General features: G+C 46.7%; 1 protein-coding gene across 1 annotated transcript; it reads right to left on the reverse strand.

Annotated features, from left to right (window-relative positions):
• Positions 1-409: 409 nt before the first annotated feature.
• On the reverse strand, positions 410-2,800 carry TWIST1 (twist family bHLH transcription factor 1). The gene is made up of 3 exons (XM_027877957.1): positions 2,776-2,800; positions 1,683-2,300; positions 410-1,022 (listed from the first exon to the last, which is right to left on the reverse strand). The coding sequence occupies exon 2, from the start codon at positions 2,296-2,298 to the stop codon at positions 1,726-1,728; it is 573 nt and encodes a 190-aa protein (XP_027733758.1). The 5' UTR covers positions 2,299-2,300; positions 2,776-2,800; the 3' UTR covers positions 410-1,022; positions 1,683-1,725.
• Between the last annotated feature and the right edge of the window lie 11,013 nt (positions 2,801-13,813).

Here is a 13,813-nt window from a genome sequence, read left to right on the forward strand (position 1 = left end):
CTCCACTCCCCGCACAACTCGGCCATGCTTGGTGTTAAGACTACAGGGGGAGAGGGAGAGAAAGAGAGAAGAGACAACATCTCTGCAGATTCAGTGAGCTTCAGCGCAGAATAATAAAGCCGTCTCAATAAATAACATACCTGTGTCTGTCAGTAGCTAGTTTATTTGCTTTTTTCTCCTGATTTGTTTATACTAGTGATCCCTCTCTCTTGGGTGTCTTTACAGCTCAGCAAGCAGGCAGGCATCTCTAATTCTAACCCTGAGTTCTCAGATAGACCAAACTTTAGGTTATTAAAATTTCAATCATATTTATTTATTGCAGAAAAATAATATACAATGATATTTACAAAACAATCATAAAAATAGGAATGCATTTAGACACCGGATCTATTTGCATTTTAACATGGGTCATCAATAAATAAATAAAATGTTTATTTTTTTCTCAGAGGAAAAATAATAATAATAAAAAAGTTAGGAACCGGGTGTATAACAGCTTGAGCCCAGCTTATTCCCCCCTAAAAAAAAAAAAAAAAAAAAAAAAAAAAAAAAAAAAGATTTTCATCTCTACAGGGATATTTTTGGTTGGCTGGCTGGTTTCATTCAAGAATGAAGAAAGTCCACAATAATGTATTTCCTTTCATCAGTGGCTCATAGGCACGACCTCTTGGGAATGCATGCAAAAAAAAGGGCAAATAAATTTTTAAAAAGTTCAATTCCAACATTCTTCGTCAAAATTAAAAAAAAAATAATCGAACGATTCAGACTTCTATCAGAATGCAGAGATGTGTGTACTGTACCGACGCCCAAAGGGTAGTCACTGTCCAAAGCCCTTGTCTCTTTCTCTTTCCTTAAGTGCTCCCCACGCCCTGCTTTGAATTTGGATATTGCTCTTCTAATTTCCAAGAAATCCTTGGTACATTTTTTGTTAAACAAGACCAAAAAAAAAAAAAAAAAAACCAAAACGTATCCAACTTCAGAGTCTCTAGATTGTCCATTTTCTCCTTCTGTGGGAACAATGTCATCTGCAAAAACCCAGAGAGGGCGGAAAACTCGTTACTGAAATGAAAGATACACACACACATCTACCTACACCTCTCTGTCTCTCGAAATACACGTATCGGGCAGGAATGAAGAAGGAAGAACTCGCCGTGCGGTGACTGTGTGACACCCCAGCCCGGCAGCCCGCGGTGTCAGAGCCGAGGGACTGGAGTGCTGGGGCGATTGGAAACGTTCATCGGGCAGCACAACTGGCGGACATGGATTCACTTCAAAATACGAGCAGCAGCAGCAGCAGCAGGAGCCATCCCAGCAGCTCTGCTGGCTCCACAGCGTTTGGTGAAAAAGTGATCTCAGGCCGGCCCCATCTGGCTGGGGCACACCCGCACTGCCGCCGCCTCCCGCCCGCAGCCCACCCCGCCGGCAGCGCCCGCTACGCGTGGGCCCTGCGGGGCCAGGGGCGCACTCCAGGCCGCGAAGGAGGAGAGTCGATCTGGGCTGGGGAGGCACCTCCAGAGGCACTTCCAGCCACCCCGCTCTCCAGCTGGTCCTGGAAGCCAGGCCTCTCCGGATGGGGTGGGGGCCCTGTCGCCCCACGACCAAGCGTGCCCGGCCCAAGGCGCAACCGGCTGCCTCTCGCCTTACCCCCCGCTTTCTCCCCACCGGTTTCGGGGTCCCTGCCTTACCTAGGGCTCCTGCCGGGGGGATGCGGGTGGGGGACGCCGCCTGCTAGTGGGATGCGGACATGGACCAGGCGCCCTCCATTCTCCACACCGAGAAGGCGTAGCTGAGCCGCTCGTGGGCCACATAGCTGCAGCTTGCCATCTTGGAGTCCAGCTCGTCGCTCTGTAAGACCTGGTAGAGGAAGTCGATGTACCTGGCCGCCAGTTTGAGGGTCTGGATCTTGCTCAGCTTGTCCGAGGGCAGCGTGGGGATGATCTTTCGCAGGGCGGCGAAGGCTTCGTTCAGCGACTGCGTGCGCTGCCGCTCCCGCACGTTGGCCATGACCCTCTGGGTCTGCAGCTCCTCGTAGGACTGGGGGCTGCCGCCGCCGCTGCTGCTGCCGCCGCCGCCCCCGCCGCCCCCGCCCGCCCCGCACTTCTTGCCCCGCTTGCCTTGGGCCGGGCTGCAGGGCTCGTCCGCGGCCCCGACGGCGCCGCCGGCGCTGCGGCGGCTGGAGCGGCGCTTGCGCCCCCCTCTCTTGTTGTTGGGCAGCTGCTGCCGGTCCGGCTCCTCTTCACTGTTGCTCAAGCTGTCGTCGGCGGGGGAGACTGGAGAGTTTGACTCGTCCTGCTGCATCATCTCTGGGGGGAGACGCGAGAAGCGGGCCGGGAGGGGGGGGAGGGCAGGGAGAAGAGGGGGGCACCTAACCCGCCAGCTCCCCCTTGATCGGCTGCTTCGCTGGCCTGCGAGAAGAAGGAGGAGGAGGAAGGGAGGGAGGGAGGACCTCACTTTGGGGGGAGGGGGGATGGCATCAGGATCCAAGAGGCAAAAAAATAAAAAGGCCAACCAAAAAAAAAATCCCTCCCGATCCCTCCTTGGAGCCCCTTCGAGGTGTCTGGGATTGGGAGAAAGTTGAAGACTTGGAGGTTCTTATAGCTCCTGCTGGCGGAAAGTTTGGGGGCAGCAGTGTCATTGGCCTGACGTGGAGAGGAGGGACTTTTGCTGAGTTTTATAGGAAAGTTTCCGCTTCCCCCACTCCACGCCCTCCCCCAATTATTTTTTTCAAGCCATTCACGAGTGATCTGGCCTCTCCCCCCCACACACATGCATCCTTACCCCAACCTCTTTCTCGGTTTCCCTCTCCGCGATTTCTCCCTCAAGCTCCTTCGGTTCGCTCTCGGCCTTGGAGTGGTGCTGAGGGGCCGGGCCGGGAAGCTATGGGGGTGCCCGAAACCCCGTGCGCTGCTGCGGAGGGGACAGCGAAGCCGCTTAGTGCCTGCGCTGGGGAGCAACGGCCCCGTAGCAGCCAGGGAAAGCGCTCATCTCTCGGGCTTTCCTCGCCGCAGCGGGCACGGCTTGCAGCGAAAAAAAGGAAAGGGAAATTACCCACGGGGCAGCATCCAGGCACATCCTAATTTTGTCCCGCTCTCGCACACGCCGCGCTTCCATCACCGAGCGCTCCAGGGGTTTGACTTGACGGGGAAGTCGCACATTTCTGGTCTGGGGAGGGGTGGCGGCACAGCCTCGTCTTATTAGGCTGGAGGACTGCGCTCAGAGAAAGCCGTCTTCAGAGGTGGAAGCAGCGGGAAAATTAAGCACTGGCTTCGTACATGCATAAGCACCAGTTCTTGAGCTCGTCTTAAGAGAAATCCGGGAGTTTCCGCATGCCCAACCTAGCACACAGGGAGATGGAAGGGTGTGCAAACCCTCTCTGCCCACACTCTGTGTCTACTGACCACTCACTTCAGTTCGTCCTTCCTCAAGGCGCCAGAGTCCGAGTCACTTCCTGGGAAAGGAGCTTATTTATTTTATTTTCTCTTATATGTTTGGAGTCAAAGTTATTTCTCCCCATCCCCCTCCTTTGTGCCTCCTTCCCCGCTCGCTGGCAGCACAGAGCAGGTGGTGTGTCTTTTTAACAGCAGCTCAGATTCAAATGGGGAACGCCTGGGAGGGAAAGCTAGAAATTACCATCCATCAGTAAATGGGATGAAGCGCTGCTCCCTGAGCGGGACCGCACTCCTGTGCTGCCAGCCTGGCAGGCACCGCCTAGATGGGCACCGCTGGTTATGGGGCAGAGCGCGCAGAACCAACAGCGCCGTAGCTCCCCAGTTTGTTTGAGGTGTGAGTGCGGACAGGGTGAGCAGAATAGCAGAGGAGCGATAAATGTCCTTGTCAGGGGAAAAAAAAAGTCCAGGCTTCTGGAAGAGCGTTGTCATCTTCTCCGGGGAAAAAGAGCTGAGTGTCCCCACTGCTTGGGGGCTCCCTGGCGCTGGAGCTGCCACGGTCCAGGACCTCGGCGCGGCCGCCGTCGAGGGGCAGCCGGCCCGGCGCGGTCGATGGCTCCGGTACCCGCCGCAGCGCCCTACGGGCACCCACAGCCACCGGAGCTGCCCCGAAGCTCCTCCGCTCGCTACTCCCCTGGGCGACCTCTCCTCCTCGGGTCTTCCATCCCTCGGTGCGGGTACATAGCAGTCTGCCCTAAGCCTTATCTTTTGGGAAACTGCTGGAAACAAGACTGGAGAGAAAAAAGGGACCGACTTAGCCGAGAAGGGAAGACGTGCCGCCACGCAGACCAACAGCGAGCCAGCACAGCTTCCTCGGCTTTCGGCTTGTCCCTGCTGTGTCTGCTGCGACCACAGGCCTATCCACTCAACACCATGGCTTCTCTGGGGAGCTTCAGGTTTTCCCTTGTGTTGGTTCCAGCTGCTGTCCCCAAGGTAAGAAGAGTTGGCTCTCCTTTCACCTCCTTCTCACTAATAATTTTGACTCTACCCAGAGCCTTAGTGCTGCTCCTCTGGGGTGTTGAGCAGTGTCATTACAGACCAAAGATTGGAAACAGTAGTAGTGAGCATCTGTAGGCAGCTCCTGGGGGCCTTCCTTTCCTTCCCTTCCTTCCCTTCCTTCCCTTCCTTCCCTTCCTTCCCTTCCTTCCCTTCCTTCCCTTCCTTCCTTTCCTTTCTTTCCTTCCTTCCTCTCTCTTTCCCTCCCTCCCTTCCTTCCTCCCTCCCTTTGTATCTCCCATTCTTCTTATGGAAAAAAACACTGAAGTGCAAAACTAAACCTGGATAACTATAATTTTGCTTGGAACAGCATGCCACCTGAAAGGAGGGAGAGGCAGCACCTCCTGAGCTGATTCAGCAGGAGGCACCACTTGTCTGGGTCACCTGAACTTTGAGTGGGATGCAGGACATCACCTGCTTGTCATGGGGCAGGAGGAAGATGTGTAAGAGCAGAGTGTGAGGGAGAGGCAAGGATAGATGGAGAAGCAATCTTACATGGTTTGCAAAAGCAGAACGTGTGGAGAAACGTAGGGAGGGACTGAGTTGAGGATAGGGGCTGATTGTAGTAGATTGTTGGGTTTAGTGTCAGCTACTCTTCATGGAAACTGCAGCAAAAGCAACCAGCTAACAGTGGTTAGCAGGACTCATGTGGTACTACCTAGGACCTGCACACTGCTCTATGAACCATGACTGCACAGAAAATCACATCATTTTCATTTTGGGTTTTGTTTCATCTTTGACTCACAAATTATGGGCTCAGGAACAAAGGAAACTAAGCCCATACTGTTACTGCCAAGACCCCACAGGAGTGCAGGGGACAGATGAGCTGTGGTGGCATGGTCTGGCCTGGGGGACCTGCCTCTGGGCTGACTGTTGAAGCCTGCCTGGACCTCCCAGGCCTGCTGGCTGGCAGCACACCTGCCTAGTGCTGGGGGGTGTGGAACTGTGTCTGGAGGAGGTGGGATGTGTCAGAGAGTCAGAGTCACCCCTCAGGGAGGGTGAGAAAGATATACTGGATGTTTTTAAGTGTGAGAATGCATGTAGTGTTGATCTTTTGCAGTGTGCACACATATATACGTATTGGGAAGGAAGGGGAGTGAAGTCTGTGCAGATATTATAGAAAATCAATTAAATTCTGATTTATTTTGAAATATACAGTTCTGATGGGGGTTGAGATGGAAGCTTTGTGTTCCACATTAAAACCATAATCATAGTTTAGTTCATGCAGTGTCAAGTCATCTGTTTTGAACCTCCACTAGGCCACTAAGGTAGTCCTGCAGACCACTCTTGAGCATGGGGTAAGGGATTCTATGTCCTATTCTCTGCTATGCATATACATGGCTTGGGTGAGTATTCCTCTGGCTCCCTGGGCAGAATTTCAACCCTTTTTCACTGTTTGGTGGTAGGGTAGCAAGCAAAACTACAAGCAGATCCAGATTTCTAAAGATGTTTCCAGGTCCACTCCTGCAAGCTTCCCTGGGCCTCAGCTCAGGAAAACGTGCCCCCTTATGTGGTGGGGTAGTGGCATGGCACAGAGTATTCCAGCATTTTGCCATCTATCCAGTAAGGCATAATACTGGTAAATCAACCATTCTAGATTACAGGTGTGAGTGTGAACATGGAGTTAAATAAATTACAAACTCCTGGGAAGATGAAATAAAGAATAAGTTGGGCTGTGACGATCAGCCAAAAGGGATCTCCATAACTATATACTGACCCTTGTGAGGGCACCCATTAGCAGATGAGGCACTCACAGGCTGGGACAAGCAGGATCTGGCTTAGCCAGGCAGAAACATCATAGCTTTTGAAGGGAGTAGGTCAACAGTTTCATTCTTTTTTGATTTCTAAGAATGAATTAAAGCTTTGATTTTTTTTCTGCCTGCTAATAAATCAGTGGATAAGTTTAAAAACTTGTGTGCTCAAGATCTGATGGTTACAACTACAGTGTTGCTCGTCAATGTGTTATACACATTGTGCATACACACAAATTACAGCTGGATTGCAATAAGGCTGTTCAGTATTCCCATACAGCATGCGAATACACACACTGCAATTTAGCTCTCAAAGGCTGCTCGCTGAGGTAAAACTCTCTGAATGGTGGAAATTTCTTGGGATATTGAGTAATGTAAGTATTACTTATGAGCACATTTAGAGACAGCCTTCCTGAGTGTTTTTGAGTCAAAACCTTCGGTCCAGTGTTTCCTCAGAAGTTGTAACTTTAAGACCTATTGCAAAGGCCACTGAAATCAGCTGAAGTTACCCTACCAATTTCTGTGGCCAGGAATTCCTACACATGCAAGGTGAAAGCCTGGTCGAGGTCATATCCTTTCAAAGGGGACAAGAGAGCCCCTAGCAAATTTCCATACTGATGTTTATGCTGTAATTTGCTCGGTGTTGAAAGCACACCGGGAAACAGGCTCAGAACCCTCCCTGTGCACTGGTAGAAAGTTGTGCGTAGCAACAGCAAATGGGTGGAAGGAATATATAAAGGATATGAGAGTGGGACCCATTTTTTATCTTCTTTCACATTTTTTTTAATTATTATTATTTTCTTCCTACCGCCGCGGCGGCTCATACAGCCAAGGACGCGGAAAAGCTGGCAAGCATCTCAGTCAATATAGCCTCGCTACCCGGACCCCGCGGGGGTGGGCGCGGTGCTGCTCGGCTCTGCCGGCGGGGCTGGAGCTGCGGGGCCTCCCGGCGGGGCCGGGCCGGGCCGGGCCGTGCAGGGGGCAGAGCTGTGCCGGGCTGTGCGGCCGGCGGCCACGGGAGGGCACGATTCCCCTCCAGTCCCCGCTACGGCGACGGGCACGGCTCCCAGGTGAGTCGCTCCCGCTCTCAGCAGAGCCAGGCAGGGATCGTCCGTGCTCCTGCGACAACCCAGGTCCCGCCAGGCTGGGCGGCCCGAGCTTCGCGGCCGTGAGGAGCCGCCCGCCCTCTCCTGGCTCTACTGGCACAGATTACGTGTTTCAGCGAATCGCGGGTGTTTTTTCTCGCCGAGGTGGCCCCAGGCGGCGGGAGTGCCGCTGCCTACACGGGCAGCGGCCGTGCTGGGGCTTGGGGGAGATCCAGCACAGGTTTCCTCCGCGGACACACGGATGCTTCCCACGGGCTTGCTTCTAGCCCTCGGCGCTTTGACGCTGGCTTCGTTTGGAAGCTTTGGAAAACAGACGCGTAATACGGAGTTATCTCCAAAGAGTCAGAGTCGTTATCAAAATTACTACAGTGATTTTTATTTTGTTTGGTTTTTTAAACTCTAGTTGTGATGCGTTCGTTCATCTAAAAGTCCCAGCGGCTTGCTGCCGCAGAAGCAGTGTTGGTCCCCGCGTTCGCAGTGTCCCCGGTGTGCGGCTGGTCCCCCGCCCTGGACCGGCGGCAGGGAGCGCTGCGCCCCCCGAGCGCAGATCCTCGGCTTGCCCTGCTTCCTCCTGTCCTCCCAGCTCCCGATTCCGTGCAAGGCCGAGAAATACTTATATCCTATTATCAAACCAGCAATCCCACGTAGGAGACAGGTGTCCCAAAAAATTAAGGTCTGAAATTATTTACAAACCTATTTTTATATGAAATCTTTTATTTGTATACTTTTTATTCAGCTCCAGAAGTAAATCATGGCAGTGGATGTGGCTTTTTAAGCAGAGCATAAGTACCTTGGTGGAAGCCTTAATGGTATCTTCTCTTGTATCCCGGAGAAGGCCAGTCCTTCCCATCACAAGAGATCAACATATCTAATGCTGTGGTGGAGCTCTGCCCCTAATTATGGCTCTAGGTCTTGTTTATGTGGTTTCACATCTAAATCTGAGAAGACTGCTTAGTAAAACAAACGTATCTACACTCCAGGGAATAACAGTTATTTGTATTAATAATGGAGCTCATTTGCTATTTCAACTCCTTTGATTTTTTTTTTCCTTTTCCATCTCTTCCATCTTCTCTAAACTATACAAATGTATAATTTTTTGTATTCTGCCTGCTCCCACACATTACCTAAATATATATATATTCAAACTTTCAGTACGCTTGGCCCATAGAAACAGCATAAAACTTCAGGCCTTTTTAGTCAAAAATTCTGCTTTTCTTCCAAGGTGGGGAGGGTGCACCTCCAGCACGGTGATGGATAAAGCATTCCACAAAGTCTTCTTCTTGTGGCTGGACTCGAATCTCCCTACAGTTCATGCAATTTGAGTCAGAGTTCTAGAGCCAGAATTTCAGCATGGAAGTGGGCTTTTACCCCGTTAGCCATGTCTGCACCCTTGGGGAAGATCTCTCCTATGCTTCCTGCTATATGTGGTCTCCTTTAGACTTACATTTGCTCTTGGCATCTCACAAATGCAGATGAAGAAAAGGTCATGTAAGAAACAACCATAACTCACAAGAGTCCCATAGAAGTACATTAGACAGGGTAATAGGCTATCATTTACCTCTGAGGAAGGCAGGAAAGTCTGGTGTGAGGAAAAGGACCTGGAAGGTCATCTCAACATACACATATGCTTTTCTAGGAAAATGGAGATTTTTTTTTTGATTGGTAGCCTGATTAAATGTCATGGTTGCAAGTTGGAACTCATCCATCTTCTGGTGTCCATAGACCACAGAAGGGGCTGACTGTAGCCATGCAGAGGAGATGAGACTGAAGGAGAAAGGTTCACAGAAACCATCCATCTCATTCTTTCCAGAATTACCTTTTTTCCAAGGACACCTACCTAGAGCTAGGAGATCTTTGGAGGAAGCAGGGTTTATTTCCATCTCTGCCAGGTTGTATATTCTTCAGAAAAGGCAGTCAGTGTTGCATCAAAGTTTACATATTTCTTTCTAAGTTTGGAAGTTATAATTATTTTGTGCTATCAGCCATGATGCCTAAAGATCTGCTATCCACCATTACCCCTTGTTTTACAGCCCCAATCCCATTTTCCCTTCCTCCAGAATACAGGATGATGTTTAGGGTACCTTGCTCACTAAAGATTCATCTGTCCATAGGTCCACAACCTGGTTTTAATTTCTCACCCAAGGTCATATAGTAGGTCTACAGTAAAGTTGATCTAGATCACAAATCTTGGTTACCAAATTCCAAAGGCAGTTTTCCAGAGAAGCAGTATGTTAGAATAAATAAACACACACTCACTGTTCATGTATTTATGTATGTTTGAGTATTTATGAGCTCTGACCTCCAGACAAGCATCTGTATTACTATCTATGCTATATTGCAAAATACTGTACTGCTTCTGCCTTGAAAAGCATCTATATCTAACATATTCTCCTGCCAAAATCTACTATCTGTCCTTGTAGCACTAAAAATAGTTCATGTCAGAAGCAGAGAAATATTAGTTTCTCCTTTTAGGACATTTCTGCTTGCATTCATTAAGGACTTGGTCCAAAATCTTTTGATGTTAAGGGGATTGTTTCTGTGGGCTTTGGATCAAGCTTTAAAATGGGCTAATTAAACTTTAAATAAAACAAAAATTATGACAGGTCTACTGTAATGGTATAAGAAATATGTAAGACAAGCTGCCTTTGGAGTAAAGCATCAGTCACTGTTCTTTAATATTTATCTGAACTTGTGGCATTTTTCATTATTAAAAAAATAATCCTTTGCAAGTGGGATTAATTAATTTTCACTCTCCAAAAAATCCACATTTTGCTGCATTGTAGAATTGTTATTGCTTACCTAGTAATTGCAAAAAATGATTTTACCTCAGTAGTGCATATATGGGCTGGACTCTAAGCAGTAAGATATGGACCAGATTTTAGAAGTCAGAACAGAGACTCAATTCTAAAATACTCTTCTGACTCTAGAATATGTCAAGGTTTATGTCTCAATTCATATGCGAGAAATTTGTGACATTTTCTAATGTCTAATCTAATGTTCGACTTTTCTGTTGCGCACTTTGCAAAAGGGATAATGGTGCTCTTGGCAACAGCAGATGCTGTAATTAATTTAAAGGTAGAGGATGTGCAAAGGAAAAAAGCAAGGCCTTTATAACAAAACAGTGAACTTTACACCTTCAGTTGCTAACTCTTTTCTCTACAGCAATATATAGTATTTAAAGCATCCATTTTAAGAAAAAAAGAAGCCAATATTAAAACAAACTACAGCCTCATAGAGTTTATCACATTGTTTCCTTGTAATCATTGTATCAGAGGTTTGTGTAATTTGAATGATGTATGTCTGCAGGAATTTTTGCTGAATCTGGATTATTTGACAATAAAATGTAATTGTTTCTTTTAAACAGACAGAAGTTTGATCAATTATGTTGCAGTGGCTTACAGCCATATGCTATCTACAGTGACATTTATGATCTAATTTTGTTATTCCCAAATGGCCTTCAACCTAGCTGTTATCTGCCAACACGTTAAAGTTTTGGTGAGTGGAAATCCTTTAGTGTCTTGAAAAGATTCATAATGTTGTCTTTTGGCCGGAGTCCATTATGGGTAACTATAACTTTATCTATGTTCAACGTATGTAACTGAGTGGCTGTGGTATGGCACACTGTCATTTGGCTTAATTTCAATCAACTTAGATAACTCTCTGTATTTTCTTTCCTATAACACTGTGTCATGTTGCTGTACAAAGTGAAACAGCTGCCACATTTTCCTTCTTGAAGATGAATCCCAGAATGGGCTGTTTCTTCCGAGAGGACAATGTAGCCTCCAGTTTGGCAGGTAAAATTTTACAACACCAAATCCTTCCATCTGTGGTTTCATGTTGTCAGTTCATTGCAGGAACTAATAGTCTGGTCTTGATGTCAAACTCTCTGATTTGTTAGTGTAGCTGGCAGGTTAACTGTCTAAGTCCTACCATTTCCTCACAGAAATCACTGTGGTTAGGAAATTTCATCCAAAAAAAAAGAAGAAAAATAACCATCTTTAAAGATTAGAATGCACTGTTGGGAAATTAAGTTCTTAATGCTAAATCAGATGTATAATAGGAGGCACTTCATAATTGCTCACATCAAGGGTAAGGCATATAGACAGGAGGGAAAAAGGCAATACAGTCACTCAGCTATCACTACAATAAAAAGCCCTTCATATTCCCACAGACCTGGTGTAGGTCAGAAACAAGCTATACTGCTGTGCAGAGATAGAAGATGCTTTTTCATTCCTTGTGGTTATGGGAACGTGAGCCATTGTATTTTTTCAAACATATCCCTCCCAAACTGTTCACTGAGGCAAAGAAGAATTTCCGCTGCCCCTTCAGTCCTGGAGATCAGCAAAATATTAAATGACAAAAAGTTGCAGTTAAACTTTGCTCAGGAGCATTTGAAAATCCATGCTGCAAGAGGTGCTCCTGTAAGGGCATCAAAATTGAAAGGAATGGATTAGCAGCTCCCCAGTAACAGCTGTGGCACCACAAGTGATGGAGATAACATCTCACCATTTTCAATGCAGACGAAGGAGAGCAGTGCCATACAGGCAGCAGTAGAATTATACATTAAGAGGAAAAAAACCCACAGTAAATGTAGATTTGTTTTCCCCAGGTTTGCACTAAGAAACCTCCATGGTACCACCTGCATTTCCACCATCCTACTGCAAGGTAAACATTACCAGTCTCTGTATAGATTTTCTATCTTTTGAAAATGTCACTGGATGTTTTCAACCAAAGAAAATACTTCGACCACAAAGTCTTCTCTTTTAACCTCTGAGGTCACACTGCATCTTTGGGGTGATGTTTGGTGTTTTTGTGCTATGGAAGTGATTCAGAAACCCTCACAACAAATATTTCTAATGATCCATAGCTTCACAAGAACTGTGTTTTGGCAGGGGAAGCAGGGTTGAAGGAAGTATCATTAGAACTTTTCCCTTGCTGTGCCATTCTCAGCTACCTAGCATGTCTTTTCAACTTGAAGGCAAAAAACACTGAACTTCGGTTCAAAAATACCCTCCAGTCAAAGCTTTGTTTTAGGCACTGGATCCTTGAAATGATTTGTCCAATGGTACACTGATGATTCATGCTTCTACTGCTCTCAGAGAGAATATGAGAAATTTCTCAGGGTTTTTGTTTGGTTTTGATTTGGTTTGGGTTTTGTTTTTCAGGAGATATGCCTGTATATTTTAAATATGATAAATGCTGTAAGCTCTCATCATTGCTTTGGTAGAACTTACTTCTCTCCAAGGCTGAACCTCATGCTATGAGCATAACAGAACATCCTCAGTATAATGTGGTTCAGTCTGTAGGTATGGCAGTTGTGATCTGAGCGGGAATGCTGTAATCATTCAGTTCCTGGATGTCTGAAATATATGACTGTGAGAACTGACTTATGCTGTTGTCAACCCAAGTATGGTTGACAGAATAAAGCAAAGAATAGGGACATGACTCCAAATTTAATATCTTGGGTCCGGTAAAGGTGTTTTCAGCAATAGGACTTAAAAGTCAATCTTACCAGGGATTGCTTTCGTAGTTCAAGCACAGTTATCAGTACTTTGGTGAAAGTTCCATTTGCTCATGATTAAAATTTGGGTTCCGTATGTCAAGGAGGTGGCACCTGATGAGGACCTAAACTGTCAGTTTAATCATATTTGGCAACAGTCAAGATATCTGCAAAGAAAATTTAAACTGAGTCAGATGCAATATGAAATGAATTCCACAATTCTTCAAGTAAGTCAGGGAAAGATCTGAGATAGGCCTTCATTTTACAGTCTCTCAATCATCTGTTTCCTTTTTTTTCCCCTTTTTTTTCCTCCAAGACTATTATTCATCATCCCACAACTTCTCTTGCGTCTGGTCATTTGCAGTTATGAGAGTCAGTGATGTTGCAGAGCTACTGCAGCGCTCTAGCATATAACTATAATATTATTACAAATGCATTAAAACATCTTTCTGCATATTCACTTAATGCTCTTTATATTTCATTTCAGATGTGATAATATTAACAACAAAAATGTGAACTACTTAACAGTGTAAGTACTCACAAATGTCCCCAGATAATATTGCTGAGTACTAAATCTCTGATTCAGCTCAAAGCTATTTAAAAATAATTTTAAAATTATTCCTGTAGTCCGAAAATTTCCTGCCAATTCAATGACTTAGCTAGGCACATTATTCTAAAAGGCTTCATAGGAGCTTAGATGGCCAAGATCAGGTCCAAGAGCACCTTGAAACATCTGAAACACTTCAGCATTTGGATAATTACATACTTTTGGGGCCAACCCACATTTCTCTTTGGAAAATGTTTCCCCTGCATGGCTGCAGACAACAGATGGATCATATGATCTCTGCATTTGGAAAGATGGCATAATTCTGGCAGACTGTCAGTTAAGTGAAGGAGCCTGATTTCAGATCCTCATTAAGAAAATATACAACCACATGGAGTGGACTGAATGGCAGAATGTGATCTCTGGCGCCAGTTTTAATAGAAAATGTAACACACTTGCAACATGAAATCTGC

This window comes from Empidonax traillii, unplaced genomic scaffold, assembly GCF_003031625.1.
Source record: "Empidonax traillii isolate 1590-97213 ecotype Southwest subspecies unplaced genomic scaffold, ASM303162v1 scaffold35:size4298261, whole genome shotgun sequence".
Taxonomy (NCBI): Eukaryota; Metazoa; Chordata; class Aves; order Passeriformes; family Tyrannidae; genus Empidonax; species Empidonax traillii.

What these genes read in the sequence shown, in the direction of transcription:
- TWIST1 (XM_027877957.1), bottom strand. Translation starts at nt 2,298, where the DNA reads ATGATGCAGCAGGACGAGTCAAACTCTCCAGTCTCCCCCGCCGACGAC.